Genomic DNA, 23,523 nt, shown 5'->3' on the forward strand with positions numbered 1-23,523 from the left:
TCATTAGTTACTTGAGCACATGATAAAAGTTCATTATGGTAATATAAGTGCGGTACCAATAATAAAGTTAAGGCAGTAAAACTGTCGAAGCAAATAAGATGATTATATTTTTAGTACTAATAGTGAAATGTGTACAATTTTCTTTTGTCCCTTTAAAATGATTTGTATTCCCCAAGTCTGGAGAGCTGGGGACACTGTTCCCTGCCATGAAATCCTTAATGCAACACTGCATACAAAAATATAAAATCCCTTCTACCACTGGATATATGAACCTTATTATCTTTCACAGCATCCACTAAAAACTGCAAGACAACATTCTAACTCTACATTTAGCTGCATTTCAAAAGAGGTAATAACAAAAATGAAGAGAGCACAGTGCTTTGTTGATAATGTTTTTTGGGAGACTAGTCGTGTTTGCAAGATTATGTCATACACTAAATCAGACTCCAATTCAAACTGGACAATAACAAAAACAAAAATCACAATTATAGAAGTGTGATTTGTAGATATACTTATCTTCACATGATGATAATAGCATCTGGCAAGCTTTATGGCAATTCCACATCCCAACTATAAACCCTTGACCTACTTCTTATATAAATCCCAACCCCAAACCCTTGACCTACTTCTTATATAAATCCCAACCACAAACCCTTGACCTACTTCTTATATAAATCCCAACCAGAAACCCTTGACCTACTTATTATATAAATCCCAACCACAAACCCATGACCTACTTCTTATATAAATCCCAACCACAAACCCTTGACCTACTTCTTATATAAATCCCAACCAGAAACCCTTGACCTATTTCTTATATAAATCCCAACCACAAACCCTTGACCTACTTCTTATATAAATCCCAACCACAAACCCTTGACCTACTTCTTATATAAGTCCCAACCACAAACCCATGACCTACTTCTTATATAAATCCCAACCACAAACCCATGACCTACTTCTAATATTAATCCCAACCACAAATCCTTGACCTATTTATTTAAATCCCAACTTCAAACCCTTCCACAAAGATCTCAACTAATGCTAGAAACATTATTACAACCCCCAATACCCACCCCCATTGGGGTCGGGGATCAATGAACAGATATGATGCACTATGGTGTAAGAATCAATTTAAACAGAGGCAACCTTTGCACCATGGGACTTGTATCAAGCTCATGATGATGTTCCAAATGAGGTCTTGGGCTTATATAACAAGATTGGACATTTTACAAATATGGTTTATAAAACAAAATTGGACTTTGTAAGATAAGGAATCTAAACAGTGTTATAAATTTATCTTTGTTTTGTTTTTCTGCTGGAGGATAAAATAATATTTAGCCTGGACTGAGCTGATGTACTGTTCAACACACACACACACACACAAGATCCTATCTGAAGAAAGATTATGGTATTTACTACTGGTTAGAGGATGTATTACTGGCTAAATGAGGGCTGAACAATAGTAAAAGTTAGAAAGACAGATCCTACTTCTGTATCTCCTGTTGTGGAACTGTTCCATGTGTTTCTCCACATGAGGAGGAAGTGAACCTTGAAGTGACTTTCAACCTATATTCATGTTTCCTGGCTTTGGGGCTAAAATGGCAAGTAATTTAACTTGTACCTGAATACATACAAGGCATTTTTATAAATGATGACATATCTCACAATATCTTACCTTGGGAGGTGGGGGTAGGCCATGTTTGTCATTGTAGCACTTGATGCTCTACATGTGCAGTAATTTACTCTGCTACAACACTGCCCCCTATCAATAACATTACAGGAAACATGATGGGGTTATTAATAAAAGGGGAGTAAATCTTGCACCCTTAAATGACATGCTAATGAATGAGTTACTGAAACAAAAATATTTGGGAGGACTTGCAAAACTAAAGTAATCAAAATAGGAACAATATATGACAACTGGGCACGCTATATAAATGCAGTTGAAATAATAATAATAATAATAATAATAATAATAGTAATAATAACAATGATAATACTAATTATTATTATTGTTGTTGTTGATTATGATGATAATAACAATTGCAAAATAAAAAAAATAAAAAAATGAAAATGATTATTATATATATATATATATATATATATATATATATATATATATATATATATATATATATACACATGTGTGTGTGTATATATATATATATATATATATATATATATATATATATATATATATATATATATATATATCACACACATGTGTGTATATATATATATATATATATATATATATATATATATATATATATATATATATATATATATATATATATAATTTACATTGTTTGTTAGGTTTTTTCAAATTCAAAATATGCTTTTGATAATTAAATTTTGGACTTGACTTTGTCCAAAATCGAGTTCATATCTTATCTGACCTGAATTATTATTTTGGTTTTGTAAACAAGATGTTTATCTCAATCTGAGTCCAGAACATTGTAAATTCCACATGAAATGCCAAGTCCACCTGTTGTTGACCACATTTTATAATATAATTTTAGCTGTTGTTGTTGTTGTTGTTGTAGGGTTTAATGCCATTTTTCAGCACATGATAGGCTATACATGGCAGCCAGTATTAATGGTGGAGGAAGAACCCAGGAAAACCCCTGAAAGAACCACCGACCCACGAGCAGCTACTGGCAAGCTTTCTCACATACCTACATTGGCTGAATCTGAGACTCGAACCCTCGCAGACAGAGGTGAGATGGCAGTGATCCGTAATGGAGAGCGCTTTAGACTACTCGGGGCCACTATAATTTTAGTAACAGACCTTTCTAATTATAACTAAGCTTTTATCTTGTAAACACCAGAATGAAATTTTCCATTAGGTAATAGCTTTTTCGGAAAATGTTAATTGCGACCCATGGTCATGTACAGGACTTTATAATCTTTTTTATCTAGAAATTATTTGTTGATGCTGTAAGATCAGAGCAGAATCAGTTGTATTATTGCTGTGTCCAGTATTTCATTTGGGTTGGAATTTATTTATTAAAATTCTTTAATTCAAATAATTCTTCTCTGGAAATATAAAGTGCTCAAAAATAACATTTTTGGAAATAAAGACTTGGATGTATAGTGAAATTCAGATAAAAGACGTCTTCCTGAATATTATTATTGGGAATCAGCAAAAGACTGCTGGCACATCACTATGACACATAAACACTTCCAGCATTGGAATTATTTGGCAATACCACTAAAGTTTATTAAGAATTAACAAAAGACTTTGGTACATTGCTACAAAACAGGCCATCACAGGCACATCAGCATCTCCAGCATTAGATTAATTTTAGAATACCACTAAAATTTATTCAGAACTTTAATATGTAGAAATTGTGTTAGAAAGTCAAGGATTATTTAGAATTTAATTCACAATAAGTTCTTTTTACATTTTTCACTTTTGTATTCTATGGACATACATTATTTGTTGAATTTCACAAAACTTACTGGTTCTCATTCTTTTCTGTTAATTTGTTTAGGACCATAGAGTCACCTTGTTTTGGAATTTCCCAAGTATTATTTAACATTTTAGAAATGTTTAGTAAAACCAAAAAGCTTTTAAAATGTCATCTAAACTGAAGAACATTATTTCAAATCCTACCCAGGAACAGTAAGATTCCTAGAAAAAGGATGAACTGGTCCAGCTTTCCAGAAAATAGGATCTTTCTGAGGTGAAGGTTCCTTCAATGAAGCAAGAAACAAAAAATATTTTGGTCCAATATTTGGTGGAAAAGAATGTTTTGGATAAAAGCGCTTTGGGTTTGATTAATGAGCCTCCATCTGGCTCTAGCTTAAAAGTTATAGAATTGAAATTAAAAATACAAGAACGAAACAGAGTTAAGAAAGCTTGAGCATCAAAAAGAAAAACAAATGAAATTAGATCAAGTGAAGTGAGACAGGAAAATACAGTTACAGAAGGATGAATAATGGAGACAAATACAATTGCTGTTGCAAGGGGAAAGTGAGAGAGAAAGAGATAGGCTAATGCAAATGCAAAAGCAATGTGAAAAAGAACAGAGAGAAAAAAAAGAGAAGAAAGGTAATTTCAATTTAGATTAAAAAATCAGAGGTGGCAAGTGGAAAGTACTCCACCACTTTACACACAAATTTGGGTTTTGATATTACCAAAAGTATCAGATTAGTACCCCTTTTAGAGAAAAAAAGAAGTAGATAAATATTTTCCACATTTTGTAAAACAATGAAGATTTTAAATGGCCAAAATAGCATTGGGCTTCTGTATTACAAAGTGCAATTTTTGGCAAAGCTCGTGACATCTACACATCACTGTCAGTACAGTGAATATCTGATTATTAAGAAATGTGTCTTGAAGGGTTATGGACAGGTACATGAGGCTTATTAACAAAAGTTTATGAACTTTAAAAAAGAAACTGGACAGACACGTTTAATTTGCAAGAGAAAAAGAGCAATTATTTGATAAGTGGTGCTTAGCCAAGAAAGTTGGTAAAAATTATGAAAATCTCAGACAACCCATAATAGTTGAAGAGTTCTAGAATTATGCCCATAGTGATGTTACGACTTGATGACCACAAGGTCAAAGCTTTAGAAAATATTGCTTATACAGCTGCTGAGTATTCCTTAGCTCATAAAGTTTCTTTTGTCAAGTCTTTGACTCAGCAGTCTGCTGGTAAAAAAGCAATTTCAGTCTAATAAGAGCACTTCCAAATCTCAATCTGGCACTTCCAAATCTCAATCTGGCACAACTTTTATGAATCAAGTTTCTGATAAGATTGATCAGAAATCCTTATCTCTTTGGACATGCACCTATTGCAAGAAGAAAAGGCACCTTATTTCTGACTGCTAAAAACTGAAAAATAAGTAACATAATCAAGACAGACCATTCCAAATGCTCTTATTTCTAAGAGGTCAAAGTCACGGTCATATATCGAAAGCAATACATTGGGCCATAAAAACCAGTCTGGTTTTATTAAGGACAATTTGGAATCATTCATGTTAAATGGTTCAATATCACTCATGAGCGATTCTGCCAATTCTATCCCTATTACAAATAAAAGGGACACAGGAGTTTATCAGAGTCTTTTATTATCAGGCACTTTTCCTTTTTCTGAGAAGTCTTCTTCTAATGAGAGTGTTCTTATTCAGGGTATAGAGTGCAGCTTTGTCAATGCTCCTCTCCTCTGTGTAAATTTGTCATCAGACTTAGTCTCAGGACCCATCACAGTCACAACAGTGTTGTCTTGACCCATCAGGGGTATGCATTTATTACTAGGTAATGATCTAGCTTAATCCACTTGTAACTGACAAGAGTTGTTTGGATCAGAAAGATGATCCTGTTGAAAAAGAAATACCTGATTTATACACAACATGTGCAGTTACTATAGCATTTGTAAATAAAGCTCTCGAGAATGAAGCTGAACAGGAAATTATTCCTTTAGCTGATACATAAATATGTTCGGCTTTTGATGAGTTACTTTTTATCCTTGTTTGAATCAACTAGATGGTATTGATCACAGTGATCCTCTTTTAACTAATCAGGCTGACAGACAACAATCACTTGTCATCAAACAGGAACAAGATCCTCAGATCTGTTTGTTTCAGATGGCTATTAACAAAACGTAAGCTGCAGAAGTATCTGTTTTGTTATTTTGTTAAAAATGGTGTCCTTATAAGAAAATGGAGACCACCTAAGGTACCTGCTGGTAATGAGTGATAGTGAGCTATCAAACTGTAGTTCCAAAGTCATAAAGACAGGAAATTCTTAGTTTAGCCCACGAAACTCATGGCTGGTCATTTAGGGCTCAATAAGACCTATCACATGATCTTGAATCATTTCTATTGGCCAAACATTAAAAGTGATGTTTGTAAATACTGCATATCTTGTCACACTTGTCAAATAGTAGGAAAACCCAATCAGAAGATACCTAAGGCTCATCTGCAACCTATTCCTGCATTTTATGAACTATTTAGCTGGATAATGGTTCACTGTGTTGGCCCTTTTCCTAAGACCAAGTCAGGCAAACAATACTTGTTGACCATAATGTGTGTGTCTACAAGATTCCCAGAAGCAATTCCTTTGAGGAATATCAAAACTAAAACAATAGTAAAAGCTTTGATTAAGTTTTATTCATACTCAATTTGGCCTTCTCAAATCTATCCAATCTGATCAAAGGTCAAATTTTATGCCTGGAATTTTCCAGCAAGTTATGAATGAATTAGGCATCCAACAATTCAAGTCTTCTGTGTATCACCCTGAAATCAAGCAGTTAGAAAGATTTCATAAAACTTTGATAAATATACTTCAGTCATATTGTTTTGATACCAGAAAAGATTGGCATGAAGGTTTTCTTTTACTGTTGTTTGCTGTTAGGGATTCAATTCAAGAATCTTTAGGATTTAGTTCCTTTGAACTTAGTTTTTGGACATATTGTCCATGGAAAAATGAAGTTGTTAAAAGATAAACTTTGTTCAAATGAAGATACAGAAATTAAACCTTAAAGGCTTGTGAGATTGCAAGAACTAGTTTGCAGTCTATTCAGTCAAAAATTAAATTAATGTATGACAAAAATACAAGGGAAAAGAGTTTTCAGCCTCGTGATAGAGTTCTGGCTCTCTTGCCCATACCTCAAAACCTCTTCAGGCTATATGATACTTACACAGCTGTAAAGAAAGCAAGTGATTTAAATTATATAAATAATACTACTGGGAGTTGAAAACAAAAATGACTTTGCCATATAAATATGTTAAAGGAGTACCTTGATAGAGATAGCCATAGTAATCATGCAGTCAGTTTAGTTGTACCTGTCCCACACAGTGAGAATTTATGGAATACAATCAGACTGAAGTGACCTTGGAGATATATATTATCAAGCTGTATAGTCAATATATATATATATATATATATATATATATATATATATATATATATATATATATATATATATCATACAAGCCATTCCAAAGCTAGTCTTCTCAGAGTGATGAACCAAACTTTGAAATTATTCCCCTTGTGAGTAATGTGAATTGCCTGTCTTTGTTTTGTTGAAAGTAGCCAATATGTATATGATATTTGTGTAAATACTAACATGTTTTAAACATTTGGTTGGATAAGATAAAACAATACATACCAAAATAGTAGGGGTGCAATGATACACCAGTATATTACAGTCTGCTGTTCTGGCAATACAGTTTTCTGTACCACGATATTTTCATGGTCTTGCTTTCATCCAATAAATCTCTGTACACATGTACCACAAAATTTTATCAATTTCGTTCATTTTCCTGTTTTCTAAATGCACGCTTTGCAAGCAAATGTTAAATGCGATGCACAGTACCATTATTTGGGGAAAGTCTATTTAGTGGGGTGACAAGCCAAGATCAGGGGATAGTTTTCTAGTCACAGAAAATAATTTATAAACATCACTTTGCCTCATATATTTATGTCCTGTTTGCAATGACACTAAATGATCAGTACTCAAGAGTAAGTGTTCATAAATATGTCAAGTCTTATAAAATAATTTATTTTTGTATCTAATGCCCGGCATGTACAAACAATGAAGCATGCAATATGTTTTGATTGATATTTCAACTTCAAGAAATAAAAGGACAGGAAAACATTTAAACATGCAGTTGCTGCATCTGACGTTTTTCAAGTGAAACACATGGTCGGTCAGATCAAAGCACTTTCATCACATTAAATTCCTTTTCTTATCCCCAAATATCAATAAATATTCAACTTATTTTTCAAGTTAGTTGGCAGGCATGAAGACTTGAGTTTTAATTTTAATTTTCAAAATTTCTTTTTTTCAAAAACTGAATTTTGAAATTATTCCCAGGAAGAAAAAAAAGGAAAAAGTGCAGTGTGGAAATTTAAAAGAGATAGACCAGACATGTCAGTGAGATTCTTATTTGCTGATATTTTGACTGCTTTCAGTTGTTTCTAGACTTTTCCATTTTTTTTTAATTTTATAAGTTCATTTGACTGCCATTTGAAGTACCGCTCCGGTGGCCTTGTGGTTAGAGCATCCGCCTCAGATGCGGGAGGTCATGGGTTCGATCCCTGGCTGAGTCATACCAAAGACTTATAAAAATGGTACCAACAGCTGCCTCGCTAGGCTCTCAGCATTAAGAGGTTAGTAGGACTGGACCGCCTGGTGTCCAGATCATGTGAATGGGTGGGGCAACATGCTACATGTGTGTGGCATGATGCCCCAGTGCTAGACATCACTATAAACTGTCACACTGCAGACATTATAGTGATATGACTGAAAAATTGTTAAAACTATATTAAAAATCTAAATCACACACACATACACACACCATTTGAAGTCTAATAAGGTAACATCACTAAGAGATGTTGTATTTTTCAAGCAGTAAATGTTATAGCGATTATTTTATTGTTTTCATTAAGTGCTACCATATTACAATGTATACTCCCATATGGGTTTGGTATATTGCAATATATCACAATAATAATAATAATAATAATAATGAGGACTTTGTATAGTGCCTAATCTTTAGAAGCTCTAAGCGCTTTACAACATTAGACAACACCCATAAGATAAAAAACATATAATAAGATTACAAAAACAAATACCATGAAATTAGAAAACATTAAAAAAACATGCTGAGAATATTTAAGGTAGGAAACATTATTAGGTCTTTAAGTTTGTTCTTGCAGTCGAAATAAGTGGATTTTGAGAGCCTTCTTGAATGTGATCACTGTGTCTTTGTGTCTAAGTTCAGTGGGCAATTCATTCCACATTGCTGGGCCCTGGTATGCAAAAAAACACTGTCCATATGACTGTTTTCATAGTGGGAATTGTACTCATTGTATACAATTGTCAGAAGAGGAGCATAAGTATCTTGCTGGTGTGTACACATGGGTGAGGTCAGATAGGTACGTTGGACTAGAGTCAGACAGTGAAACGTAGCACAGAGAACAAATTTTGTATTTAATTCTAGATCGAATGGATAGCCAGTGTAGGGTACAGAGCAGCGGGGTGTGTGCTCTGATCGTGGTACTCAAAGTATGATCTGAGCAGCTGTGTTCTGAACTTTGTGAAGTTTCTGGAGTAGATATTGAGATGAACCAGGCAGAATTGAGTTACAATAGTCCAGTCTTGAAAGTACTAATGAACACACAAGTGTTTTAGTTGCATCAACTGAAAGATATTTGCGAAATGAGGTGATGCATCTCAGCTCAAGATATACAGCCTTGCATATGTTCATGACATGTTGGTGCAATGTGAGAGTACTGTCCAGAGTAACACCTAGGTTTTGTAATGATTGTGTGGATTTAATGTTGGTGTTGTTGATATTTATTGTTTGAGGTAAAGGATGTGAATGAGAAAGTCTTTGTGTTGTGATCAGAATGGCCTCAGTTTTATCATCATTCATCTGCAGCTTGTTACATGTCATCCATGACTTCACATCAGAAATGCACCTCTCTACTCCTTGGATGGTAGCATCAACTTCAGTTGGGTGGCTAGATTTGTATAGTTGGGTGTCATCAGTGTACAATTGGTGAGACACTGGATGATGATCTATGACACCTGACATATGACAATAAGCTTTTGGGCATAATTCTTTGCACCCCAACAAAATAGTGTTATTTACATTCATAAGCTGATAGGTGTATTTTTATTAAATAGGAGTAAAGTGGTATCAAACATTCTTATTCTGAAAATAAAAGTACATGTCAGAAAATAACATTTTAAACTCTGATGTAAGGAGCCATGGTGGCAAAATTATTAAGGTGTATCATCATAAGTCATGACCACTTGGATCTGGGGTTGATTCCCACAAAAGTATCTGCTCAGATGAGATCCAATGATGTGTCCCACTGCACAATATATACTATGTACCATCAGGACTATTAACAACACACAGCTGCTTGGTTTTGATGTGTTATGGTCTATGTACCACCATACATCAGGACTATTAAAAACACACAGCTGATTGGTTTTGATGTATTATGGTCTACGTACCACCATACATCAGGACTATTAACAACACACAGCTGCTTGGTTTTGATGTATTATGGTCTACGTACCACCATACATCAGGACTATTAACACCACACAGCTGATTGGTTCTGATGTGTTATGGCCTATGTACCATCAGGACTATTAACAACACACAGCTGATTGGTTTTGATGTGTTATGGCCCATGTACCATCAGGACTATTAACAACACACAGCTGATTGGTCTTGATGTGTTATGGCCTATGTACCATCAGGACTATTAACAACACACAGCTGATTGGTTTTGATGTGTTATGGTCTATGTACCATCAGGACTAGTAACAACACACAGCTGATTGGTCTTGATGTGTTATGGCCTACGTACCACCATACATCAGGACTATTAACAATACACAGCTGATTGGTTTTGATGTGTTATGGCCTATGTACCATCAGGACTATTAACAACATACAGCTGATTGGTCTTGATGTGTTATGGCCTACGTATCACCATACATCAGGACTATTAACAACACACAGCTAATTGGTTTTGATGTGTTATGACCTATGTACCATCAGGACTATTAACAAAACAGCTGATTGCATGCTGCAAGATCAGATTACTTTATATAAAAAGCTGAGTCATTTTTTAAGTTTCATTTCAAGAATAACGGGTTACCACAGATTTTTTTAATAAAAATCCATACATTTTATTTGCATTTAAGGAGGAATATCTGCATTTCAAGGAAATCCAATAGAAATTGTTAGAAGAGTAATCAGGACAATATAAAACATGAATGACCTGGCCTGGAAATCCAACAGTTCTTGAGGTTGTCTTCTCTTGATATAAAATGATTTTTTTACAAAGTACTGAAGCCAATTACCAAAGATGTTGTATGAAATAAAACTAAGTATTCTGTTTACATTTGAAATAAATCTGAATTTTTTAAATTGATTATATAACATTACAATAAATCCGGTTTGTTACTGTATTAACATTTAATGTGATTCTAATTTATCTACTGTATATATAACAAAAAAATGTAAAGAGCATCCACAAGCAAAGGATAGCCATTATTTTGTAAAAACTCACTGGCATGCAATAAAGGGTAGTTATTATTTTGTAAAAACTCACTGGCAATAAAGGGTAGTTATTATTTTGTAAAAACTCACTGGCATGCAATAAAGGGTAGTTATTATTTTGTACAAACTCACTGGCATGCAATAAAGGGTAGTTATTATTTTGTAAAAAACTCACTGGCATGCAATAAAGGGTAGTTATTATTTTGTAAAAACTCACTGGCAATAAAGGGTAGTTATTATTTTGTAAAAACTCACTGGCATGCAATAAAGGGTAGTTATTATTTTGTACAAACTCACTGGCATGCAATAAAGGGTAGTTATTATTTTGTAAAAACTCACTGGCATGCAATAAAGGGTAGTTATTATTTTGTAAAAACTCACTGGCATGCAATAAAGGGTAGTTATTATTTTGTAAAAACTCACTGGCATGCAATAAAGGGTAGTTATTATTTTGTAAATACTAGCTCATGCAAGAAAGGGTAGCCAATATTTTGTATTTAAAAAAATCCCTGGCATGCAACAAAGTGGATATTTTCATTTTTTATATATAGAAAATCACTGAATATCTTAGTATGGTTGGGGAAATTATTATTCATAGGTAAATTTGTTGTGTGTGTTGGAAATGCTTCCACTTCTTGGTACCATCCTTGTTCATCTGCACACCCTCCATTATTTGCTGTATAAAATACTATCAAATAAAGTGAAATTTATGTATTTTGATTAGCTTATTCATTGTTTTTCTTCTGCTCATTCTGTCAGTAATACTGAGGCATGTTACCAAAAGACAATGTGTAGGATACAGATGGCCAAAGATGTTTGATTTATTTTGAGGTCATGTACATTTGCACTTTGAGGGAAACTGGAAAAATGATCAACATTCATCACATATCTTTTTGGGGGTTTGAGGCTAAACATTTATCAGATACCTTTGTAAACTTGGAGTTTGAGTTGTTTGGTTAAAACTGCTAGTACCCAACATGTCGTTTCACTCTGTTTCCATTTTGTTTATTAAGCTGAATTATACATATTCGTATCTTTCATATAAATATAAATTTTGGTGTTCATGCTAGGATTCTACATATCAAATTTGGACTCATATCTGAGGTCACAGTACTACAAAAATGTATGTTCTGCTTCCAGAGTGGAAACAATCTCGGCCAGTCAGGTACAAACGTACCTCATTAATGTGTGTAATCACATCAGGCCAGAAACATGGTCTCCAGAGTGGTAATAAGCTCAAACAACCATGTGTGTCTACAGTTTCATGGTAATCCTTGGAATAGCTTAGGAGGACTAGTGACATAAATCTTATGCTTAGGGATGGATGTACAACAGACAAAAAACAACAAGCCATCCCATAAGTTCTTCTGATCTATGACCAATGAAAGGTTCCATCAAGGAGGATTAGTGACAACAAGATTTTCACGATAGCTACCATTTTCATTTAGGACCAACCAGACATCATATGATATCTTCTGGTGAAAACAAGCTATAACAAGCTTTTCAAGATGGTCATAACAGCAGCCATATTGGATGTCAGATCAGCACCATTTTCATTTAGGACCAACTAGACATCATAGGAAGTCTTTTAAGTGAAAACCCCTTGTTGATCTGATCATCCATTCAGAGGGAGTAGCAATAAAATGATTTTTAAATAGGATGTCCAAACAGCACCATTTTCATTTAGAACCAGCTAAACCTTGGGATGAATGTGTGTGGAAGGTTTTATGGCAATCCTCCAAGTAGTTTAGGAAGAGTTGCAATAACGAACATGTTTAAACAGACAGCTAGACAATGAACAGCAGGCCATCCCATAAGTTCATATGCTCTTTGACCAGAAGAGCCAAAAACTGTTCTACTCCGATCAACTGCAATTACATAAATAACAGACATTTTGATTGATTAAATTATTTTACTAACAGATCCATCTACACACAGACAACCTGTCAATTTGTTTGGTTTTGGACATAAAATTAAATGCTGGCGAAAAGAAAATAATCGATCCTTGAATTTCATTATCAACATACTTTACCTTTCATTTTTGCTCTGGGACTTATAACTTTTATTTGCTATTGAAGTATCACTTTGTCCTGGGCTGTGTCTCAAAGAAGATTTAGGGGACTGATGTCTATCAGTATGAATGGCTGGAGCTCTTTGTCGACTACCACTAGATTCAAAAATCATTTTCATCCTAGAATCATCAATACTTTCCATGGGATTAACATGAGAACTCTTCTGGTGAACACTTGAGCTAACAGCACTGTGTCTTCGCTGTACACTCACTGCGGGCTTTCCAACTGGTCCAGGATTATTTAAATTTGTTTGAAATATACAAGTAATGCCATCTGGTGGCTGTTGTTCATCTATGCTTTCCAAAGTGGGAAGGCCTGACTTCCTGTAATTGGCATGAGAGAAGACATTGGATCCATAGCCCACCATCTGAGGCCCAAAATGGGCCATGTAACATGGATGACAGTAGGGTATACCCTTGTGCTGAAAGGTGAAACAAATTTCAAGTTACAGCCGTATTTGCCAGGGTCAATTCTAGAACACAACTTTATGATTAACACTAATATTTCAAACACTGATTTAAACAAGATCAGATGAATGCAAACATCACACATATCATATTTTCATGCTTTACCTATCTTTTTTTTCAATTAAATCCCCCTATTTCAGCAAATTCTCCCACCTTTTCAAACTGGCTTCATACAGAATTCTGAATGATAAATTCAAAGACTTTTCCCAAAGTTTCAAAGACCATAAACATAGATTTCTAAGACCTATTTTTGCTATCATTTTGTATACAAGTTATGTTATATGAGAAAAGAATGAATGCAAAATACTACAATATTGTTTAATGATGAAATGAAACTGAACGGGTCATCAAAAGAAAGAAACCGTGAAAACTCAACTACATCTGAATCTAACAACCTTGGACAATTTTATTTGTGATTATGGAAAGAAATTCAAATGCTTGGGTTTATTTCAATTTTCAAAGACATTTAAAGACCTCAGGGTAATCTGTTCAATTTTCTCAAACTTTCAGGCCTTGAAAATGCTACCTGATTTTTCCCAAACTGTCAAACACCTTCAAAGACCGTATGAACTCTGTCAAATGGATTGGAGGGGATTTTCCCCCTAAATTTCAGTTCTAGAATAAAACTGGTTTGCATCTGACTGTGACTGAAACGGCTCCAGTTAGAGATTTAAGGTACCTCCTGTATCACAAACTACCAAGAATGGTACACACAAAATGGTCAAAGACAGTGTAACTGGTAGCCTCTTCATGCAATGCAGAAACTGCAAAATGGTACTTACCTTACATTGTTGTACGCAAAGATGAATTTTTATGCATGCATCAAAATTTTAAATGTAGAAGATGTTTCAAAAAACTTGACAACAGTTTTGGGTCTATACAATCTGTACAGCATGAAGGTGATATTAATTATATAAGTTGTGCAATTGGCAATACCTTTTAATGCATCTTTTGTAGTCCACAAAGGGTCTTCAATATATATGGGAATTTATAACATTAAGCTGCACTATACTTACCAGTATACTCAAGAAACCGTATTTACTCATGCTGCGTGGGGGGAGGGGGAGGTGGCAAAATTAGTGTCTTATCTTATTTGTTCTACTGATCACTCCTAGCATACAGTGTTGACCCAGATCTGCCAGCGCATTTACATCTGAACCAAAATTTAAATGTAATTATATATGGTGTGATAATTATTATCAGTTTTATTTTTTGCAATATAATTGATCTTGTTACCAGTCTTACGTCTTCTATTAGCAAGATTGTACATCATCTTTCTCATCATCTAACAACAGAATTTCCAGAGTTTGATTTACCCAGGTGAGGGGTAGGAAGTGAAGCACACACGTCTATCAGACAAATTTTCATTGATAAAACTGATTTGGTGCATATTCTAGTGTAAGATTTAATGCCCTTGTACTATTGACAACGATATAATTAGTACTTGTCTTAATTCTTTTACTGCATCAAGGCATTTAACAACAGCAACAATAACATTAATAATAATAATAATAATGTCTTTACTTAAAGAGAGTAACTCAGATAGTTCAGTACTGCTAATCTCCTTAAGGCCCTCTACTAAATAATTTTTTTAAAAATTCACAACATATTATCAGTTGTATAATGGCAAGGCATCTTGATCTAAGACTTCCCTCTCTCTCTCTCTCTCTCAAATAATACATGTCAACACATCTACAAATACATACTGAAATACATTACGAAAGTAGGAGGATTTGACTGCATGTATATATTTTTGTTTCATTTAGCCAACAAATGTGTTTTACAATGACAGTAAGCTAGATCTTCATATAGCAGTTAAAGATCACCTTATCTCAGGTATATCATTAGGCAATTCTGTAAAACTGGCATGAAGGCAATTTTATATCAGTATTATACTTTGACACAGAACATTATTAGGTAAAAAAATGTTCACACACTGGGTTTATATATATAAAACATTTTATACATAAAAATATGCAAATATATGACATAAAATAAGCAAATTTACAGATGCCCTACCCTTAATCCCTAATGAGGGGAAATACACATATATTAAACTGAAATTGTTGAACAAATTTCCAACTTAGAAACCAGTCTTTATATTTCAGTCTTGGCATTTTATTTTGCCCACCCTATGAGACAGAAGTATTTTCATGTGAACTCAATGAAGAAACTGTACAATCATGTGCCACTTGAAAAAATCTTGGACATTTTGAGGGAATGCGGTTTATAAACAAAATATTGACCCACCAATATAAGGATCTTACATGTGTTACCTTTAGCTTTTATTTTTGTAAACCTTTTACTGAATTTTAACATCGTACCTTTAATATGTTATCTTGCTGTATTTAATGTTCACACTTATTTGGAAGGGATTATCTTCCTCAGGGTTTTGTGCAATTCTTCATTTGTACATTTTTAGAACTTTACTTTCAGATGGTATGATATTGCAAAATTTGTGCTGGGGTGCCATTCAATGCTACAGTTCCACAGACATGCACGCTTTAACAACTATTTTTTCTAGAAATGAAGTGTAATGTGAGCATGAAAATGAATCAACTTCTCATCTTCATAATAATTTTTACTTATGTCTACTTGTTATTTAATGTATTCTTCTTCAATATATTTCTTTTATTTCACTTTGCGTTTATCAAGAACTAACAAATCATGGAAATATGGTTAACTGAAAAGTTGTTAAATTTGTTAAAATTATTTAATATATATGTCATTCTAAAATATCATGAGATAAATATGCAACTGTAATATATCAGACCAGGCACATTGGCATAATTTTCTTCCAACAGACAAATGTATGTCATTTGCTCTTTAAAGGAAACAATTCTTTATTACTTCATTAGTGACCACTCTGGTGGCCTAAGTGGTTAGAGCATCCACCTCAGATGCAGGAGGTCATGGGTTCAAACCCCGGCCAAGTCATACCAAAGACTTATAAAAATGGTACTAACATCTGCCTCGCTTGGTGCTCATCATTAGTGTTAGGACTGGTTGGACTAGTGTCAGGATAATGTGACTGGGCATGTCTGTAGTATGTTGCCCCAATGCTAGACATCACTATAAACTATCACAATGCAGACATAATAGCGAAATGACTGAATTTTTTTTTATAGCTACATTAAAAATCCAAACCACAACCCACACACATACTACATTAGCCCTTTGCAGAAATACAATAAGCTCTGCACCTCCATAAGTCAGTTATCTTGAAACCTGCATTTCATCTGCACCAATTGGGGGTGTTTCATTTTGCCAGGAATATTAGTAAGAGATAACAAACCTTGTATATCTTGAGAGAAAGAAAGACAGAATCAGGAACAGACCACCTGCTATGCTGTCAAGTGATGTCTTGGATGGTGGAGAGCCTCTGTGCTTCCTCAATCACAGAGGAAAGAAGAAGAAGCAGGAAATCTGGCTGTGGTTGGGTCCTGGAGATCTTTTCCAAAATGGAAAGGATCTTCTTGGGCTTTGTACCAGATAGTTTTGGGCACAAGTCTGCAGGAAGAAGACAGTAAACTTCATTTATTTCCTTATCAACAGAATATATCTCCTCCTTTTCATTCAACTGAGAGGAGCTGATGGTCTTGATAAGAGGTGTCAAATGAGCAATTTCTACCCTGAATTCACTGAAGTCAATGAGGATTGATAACAATCATCATCTAGTATAATCGAAGCAGAAGAATGGCTGGGCATCACTATGTCTTTCAGAGGAAATGACATAAGACCACTCTTCATCATATTCATCATGGTGAATAGGGGTTCATTGTGTTATGAAAGTTCCAGGATGAAGTCATGATCACTTGTCTTTTATGGATGAAGCTATGCCTCCAGCCTTCCTGGTGGATGCAACCTGATAGGAGATGATGGTGGGACAAACTACGGTATCACCTCTACTCTGGGTACAGGGTCCTGTAACTAAATGGGGCATAAGGGATCCATTACCCTGATAGGGTGGGCTCCACATCTCATATGGCTTCACTGAGATACATGTAATAGGAAAAGGGGGGATACTAATCCAATCTCCTTCCCAAGTCTGGACATAGTGGGGAAAGGGGGGATCTCAATTCCATCAATATCACTGTATCATGAGACTTCTGAATGATGACCAGTGTAAAGTCAGTGACCGGTACAAAATGACTGGTGGCATGTGACCAATCACCAGGACAAAGTCAATACACACTGACATGTTACATGACACAGATATGGCAGAGTCTAGTTTGACTTCAACACTCATCAAGGTACAAAGCTGCTCTTCCAGTCTGAGAAGGTGTGACATGCTACCCCAGAAACATCGTGTGTGGTGCAGATCATCTCTTGGGAGGGTGCAATGTGTTACCCTGAGACAAGCAGTACATCTCCTTCCTTGCGGATTAGGCAGCATCACGCTACTGTGAATGTTAATGGAATTCAACTTCTCCCTTTTACAGGGTGGTGGTCTATTCGAATGTTTCCTATCTCCAAAGACACTACTACCATAGACTCCTGGGACCTAGAAAATTGCTCTACTAAGCAGAAGAACCAGTCTTCTTACAGTGGGTTTTTAATTGGGGCTCTGTGAGAGAAAAACCTGAAAATTCAGATGATTTGGGGGATTGACGCTTCCTTTTCAGCTTGATTCCAGATGTCATCAGTCCATATTGTACAACAAGCTACAAACATTCTTACATGAACAATGAACTTTTGAAGCAGTCTGGGTCAATATCCCATATGCCTTTCTTGTGGCCACACTTTTCCATTGAGTATACTGACATTGTTCTCTGAAATAAAAGCTATTTGAAAGAGAACAATATCAATAACAACACTGTATTATTTTCACAACTGTAACTCACCTGCTTCTATATACTGCATGCTATATACACCCCTGTGTATTTGCACAAAGTTAACAATAATTCACTCAAGAGGAATTTCTGTCTTCTCACTCTCCTATCTCACTCTCCTATCTTTAATAATGACTATCCTTAGTTTTTAACACTACTGTTCGCTAGTTCTCAGTGAGGATACACTAAATTATGTGACATATCACATGTAAAAATACAATGGTAAAATACAAAAAAAACCCACTGACTTGATGTTTAATCAATTATTTAATTAAGGGAATTATGAATTCCTATTAATATTTATTGGGGAAGGGTCTATATTGCATTATAACATAACATACATGACTTACCCGTAAACCAATTGTAATTTGAAAATAAGAGTGTACCTTAACCCCAAAAGTGTGGGCTACAATGTGGTAACCAAAGAGGACCTTTCCAAAACTAATTATTGAAAAAATACAGGGTAACTGGCATAAAAACAGAAGGTGGATGAATGTAACACTAGTTGAAATATTTCTGAAGGGAATCCTCTGGTCACATTGTGAATGCAGACACAACCATTAACACATGTGGCATTCTTGAAAAAGATGACTGTTTCACATATGGTCATGCAAGATACATGAGTAGACCACATCCTAATGACAAATATTCTCTCTGTGGGAGGATGTATTCATACTGAACTGGAAAGGTTTTTCAACATCAAAAGTAAAAGTTATGCAACAGTGATGGGTAAGTTATTGCTGCCATTAAATGATGGGTCAATGCCCCAGTCCAAAACATACAAGAAAAATGCTAGCTGATTCTAAAGAGTCAGTTGTACTTCAATAAATCAATGACATAACACCTTTGAGGACACATAATGACAATAATCATATATATTGCATGTCATAAGTATGATTAATGGCATAAGTACAATATAATTCACATCAATGCAAATTAATTATATACTCCACCTTTAGCTTCATGGATATTGCAATATACCTCATCCATTTACAAGTAACTCTGTAGAAAATTATAAGTAAGATTCAAATCACCTAACTTGGTACCTATTACATATCCATATAGTGGTTATACTTTACCAGTAGTAACCAAGATTTAATTACTAGGCTCTAGATTCTAGGGTATTAGGGGTGGAGTGGGTGTCAAACATCACAATAAAAAATTCCTTACCAGTGACTTTGTACAATATTCTCAACCAAACTTTATCAGGAAGATAGGTAATTATCTGTGTAATTAATTTTGGTTTAGGACATTAGATGAGCAACTGTCTGGGATCAGGAAGCAGAGGGTCCACAATTTAGGGCAATATTTCATAACAAAGTGGAGATCTGTCATGGCAAGCCATCAAAGTTATTGTAATGGGCAATTTTGTTTGGAGATAATTTCACAGTTCATTTTCTCATCGTCAGTGTGACATGTAACCATTAAGTCTGATGTATGGGATAGGCTCACAATAAATCTCAGCCTACGAGGGATGGGATATGCTCTGTTTGGGACATGAAGTGAATCTGAATTAATGTCCATTCAATAACAGTCAGACAGATAGAAGAGGCCACTGTTAACATAAGGTCAATAGTAGAAAGTTACAGAGATGAGACAAACCATAGCAAAAATTTGAGAAATCTTAATCCATTTGAATCCGGTGTCAGAAGATGATATTTCCCAGAATAGTTATTACTAAAGGCAGCCTAGAGAGGATCATTCTGACTTCAATAGGAGTGAATAACTGTTCGGCAGTTAGAGAAAGTAATCCTGACTGGCTAAGCTAAATGAGAGGGGTGTGCATTTCCAGATGGAATTCAAGATTTTAAGAAATTTTTCTCATGAAATTAGACAGCCTAAGTTGTGAGGAGAGCCAGAATGTTAGCTTTGGGAAATAATAAATATTCCTTGCTGGATTATCCAAGGGATGTGTGTCAAAAAGTTGAGGACACAGAAAGAGAGATTCAACTGCATAGTAAGGGCAGATCTCAATAAGACACAAAGGAAGTAGCCCTATACCTGTACTGCACAGTGCAAAAAAGCACAGTCTACAACCAGGAGGTTGATGACCCGAAGAGACAATAGGCAGAGAGAGAGAGAAAGAGAAGGAGAAGAAATACAGCAATGATGACCTATCACCAACAGTGATTTGGAAAAGACCGGAAGATACTAGGTGATGCTGACATACTGGTAATTTGAGTTCAATCAGTCACTTGATTACATGATGAAATATTTGTCCTATGACACACGCACACACAAACACACTCATTTTCCATTTCATTTTGTTGATGTAATTGATTCAACTATTATATTTTGCATACAGGGACTCATGTTGTGCTGTTCTATATGTCTACTCAGAACTCTGTTATTCCATCCATTAATTTCATACTTAATGTTATTGTTTACTTGATCCAGGCAATAACGCCATGGCTGATCGTCTCCAAGATAACAATAACATGACACCATAAGGAGTGGAGATCTCTCTCATCAAATTCTGCTTCAGGACAGTTAACATAGTCTCTAACTGATTATGAGCATAAACTAATTTTAATGTGCCACTTTCTGTTAAAATTTATTAAATTACCATCAATTATACCTGGACTAAATTGTTTCAGGTACTATACAAAAATTTCTTTTGTGACATAATGAAGGAGTTAAATTACACTTTGTTTGAATTACCACATAACCACCAGGTTTATTCCTCAAATTATTAACAATGCAAGGGAGACAATTCATGAATTGTCCCTAATGATATAGAGTTTGAAATAGAATGAAAGAAATAATAACCATGATTGCATTTTGGAGGTTTAATTTATAAAGAGCATTAATCAACACTTGTAGTTTGGACTACTGGTATTTATGTTATTCATTATTTAGTTAGCATTGGGACTTGGCACATTAATTTCTCAAGTCAAACAAATTGGCAAATACATGGATTTGTGTGATACAAGGTAGAACCTTGATTGTCTTGACTCCTTAGAAGTCATGAAACTGGTCTGGACAATTTTAAGTTCAGATCATGGAGTCTGTATTTATCTGTATCTGCCAACTTTCAAGACAATGGTGTGGGGTTTTGTGGTTGCAATGGGGGGTGGGGGCATCCTGCATGGACTAGAAACACGACAATTCCTGTAAAAAATAAAAATAGATTTTTTTATATATTATTTGACTCTAGAAGCATCCTTACTTTGCAGCAAAGAAGGAGGAAATATATTAATAACTGATACAATGCAGTAAAACTTTTCTGGCCACAACATAACAAAAATGGAACAACATGCTACAATTCTGTCAATGCAAAAATATCCCTCATAATTTTATTTTATCTTGTTCATTCTTATAACATTTTGTTTATAAATAACGGCAATATGCTGTTTCTTCTATCTTACTCAATTTATTTAATTCTTTAAAGACAACTGCCTTAAATCTACCATCAGCTATCAAATCCAGATATTTTTGTTTTCCTTTTATGCAAATCAGCAATTTCAAGCTGTGTTCTGAACCACAGTATACAATTTCTTCCCCTGCATGTTTAATTTGTTCTTGACCAGATGTGCTTTCAGTGGCAGCTAATGCGCATTGTACTCTATGCAATTTGCAATAAAACCTGTTCATTACATTTTGATACCTCGATACCTTGCCGTAAAACATTAATGAGCACTCCCAATTTGTAATGTTAGACCCCAACCAGCCCACTCAGCTGGATATTGTTGAATATATGTCATTTTGCAAATCATAATTGTGTCTACATGATTGTCAGTTTAAAATCAAGGTGCAACCAGAAAGAATGATTTATACTGATAGCAGTGATTTCCAAAATATCTGAAGGCTTCAGATGGCATCAATAAAAACAACCTACTTTGTAATTGAAAATTCAGGACATATAATTGTATTGTTATCTTTAGGTTTTTTTGCCTTGAAGTCACTAACGTCTGCTAGCTTAATGTACTTTCAAGACTGTATAAATGATGCATGGAACTGGTATAATTCTTAACAAAAGCAACATGCTCAAGATTATTTTCTTTGTCAATTTGTGTTAATTAAAATTGTGTAAACAAAATTCCAAATTGACAGATCTGACCTTTTTATGCATAAGAACTCCCAATTTCGTGGATAGTAGAGAAATCCCTACAGACAATCAAAACTTGTCCTTATTTATCCATGCAAATTTGGCAAATACTTTAAAATGTTTACAACGATTTAACCTAGAGAATATTTATTATGCATGTTATGGTGAAAATAATGGCATTAACTTTCATGAATGAAAATTATAGATATTTGAGGTTCAAATAATTGAAGCTCTACTGCGCATGAAATCAAATGTGCAAATTTGACATGTACAGTATAGAAAAAAGTTCTGGCCCAAGTGGGGGTGTAGGAGGTTTTCTTTTTAAGTGGGATATTTTTTTATTTTACCTCCAGATAATTTAATTTTTTAAATCAGGAAGAATTTAACCAAATAAATGAAGATAGGACTTGCAAATGTAATGTGCATTTCACTGAATCTTCAATGATTTTCAATTAAGTCATTTAATACAGACTCTGCTTGCAGTTTATCTTAAAGTCCTTTATCAGTGAATCTGATGTCAAGCTATATATGTACAGTATTTAGGGAATTTTGATATTGAGTCTGAGATTAAATTAGCAGATAATGCCAATTCTTAGTTCAGACAGATATGAAAGTAACATTATGTTCTTTTATAATTGCACTTTAATTTTTCTTCACATTTTGTCCTCTTGTAACATTAAACCCCCCCCCCAATGATTTCTCAGTGTCAATGACAACTATTTGGCAACCTGAAATTTTTAATGGCCACTAACATTTTCAAATAGGATCTCCTATGGCCATGAAAGTATATGGAGCACTTTGTCAAATAAACATACTGCAAATTCCAGTAATTTAGGAAGAAATATTTATAGCCAAAATCAGCCTACAGTCAGACTACTCATCAATCCTGGGGGCAACAATACTGTTACCTCATGGGTATTTTTTTTTTGTCAGACTGCTTTTTATCAAATTAGTCAAATTCTTGAAGTAGTTTATGAGAAACTGTTTCAAGAATTTTCTATTTCTAGGAACAGTATCTGATGGTAGATTGGCATCATTTGTCAACTTTAAAAGCCAGC

At 34.5% G+C, this 23,523-nt stretch overlaps 1 protein-coding gene across 1 annotated transcript in view; it reads right to left on the reverse strand.

Annotated features, from left to right (window-relative positions):
- Nucleotides 1–23,523, reverse strand: part of LOC149803268 (ras association domain-containing protein 4-like) — a 155,866-nt gene that overhangs the window by 67,831 nt on the left and 64,512 nt on the right. Inside the window, exon 3 of the mRNA XM_089952926.1 lies at nt 13,079–13,539. Coding sequence (XP_089809052.1) covers nt 13,079–13,539 — 461 coding nt within the window. The remainder of the gene's footprint in view (nt 1–13,078; nt 13,540–23,523) is intronic.

This window comes from Sinohyriopsis cumingii, chromosome 3 (assembly GCF_028554795.1).
Source record: "Sinohyriopsis cumingii isolate HCF-2022 chromosome 3, ASM2855479v2, whole genome shotgun sequence".
NCBI lineage: Eukaryota > Metazoa > Mollusca > Bivalvia > Unionida > Unionidae > Sinohyriopsis > Sinohyriopsis cumingii.